The sequence below is a fragment of the Wasmannia auropunctata genome, unplaced genomic scaffold, assembly GCF_000956235.1.
Source record: "Wasmannia auropunctata unplaced genomic scaffold, wasmannia.A_1.0 LD336092.1, whole genome shotgun sequence".
Lineage (NCBI taxonomy): Eukaryota > Metazoa > Arthropoda > Insecta > Hymenoptera > Formicidae > Wasmannia > Wasmannia auropunctata.
This window is the reverse complement of record NW_012026798.1, coordinates 3,519,324-3,519,950: the sequence shown is the minus strand read 5'-3', so window position 1 is coordinate 3,519,950 and position 627 is coordinate 3,519,324. Positions and strand designations below refer to the sequence as shown.

Here is a 627-nt window from a genome sequence, read left to right as displayed (position 1 = left end):
GACATGTCAGTGTTTACGTGATCGTTGTATACATGTTTCAGATTGGTTCCATCCTGTTTAAACAAGATCAACAGATTTGAGTTGTCACGTATAAGATGCTTTGGTATCTTTGCATACGTCTGACAGAGATAGAAGCAGTCAACGTGCGCGTGGCGGCCCATTGCAAAGTATTCTCTTATGACGTCTTGCTTGTCGCATGCCACGTCATCAAAGACAAAAATGGAATTTGGAAGCGCCTCGTTCGGTGGAACGACGTCGCTGTTATTGGAAAATGTAAAATAACCAATTTCTTCTATCGGTGACAGTATACTCTCCAAGTATTGATATTTCGGTTGTTGCAATGATTTCGAGTATATGTACACATTCTCAAAGCGTACGCCGTGCGGACTTTCCAGCAAGCTTATCAATACGTTTGTCTTGCCGCAGTTTGACGGACCGCATATAATACCGCGTATAGAAGTCGGTAGCATGTTTCCATGCCTACGTATTTTCTCAGGTATTAGCTGTATCTTGTTGTCAAAATTCATAACTTTAATCGTCTGCGACTGCCGCACGAACCGCATGTTTCCTTCCTTCCAGCATCAAAAAACTAAAAAAAACAATACCGAGAGCGGACCTATTTATAGA

At 41.9% G+C, this 627-nt stretch overlaps 1 protein-coding gene across 1 annotated transcript in view; it reads right to left on the bottom strand.

The window, feature by feature from the left end:
* LOC105447811 overlaps nucleotides 1-563 on the bottom strand; it is a 1,662-nt gene extending 1,099 nt beyond the window's left edge. The window contains exon 1 of the mRNA XM_011686017.1: nucleotides 18-563. Coding sequence (XP_011684319.1) covers nucleotides 18-563 — 546 coding nt within the window. The remainder of the gene's footprint in view (nucleotides 1-17) is intronic.
* Between the last annotated feature and the right edge of the window lie 64 nt (nucleotides 564-627).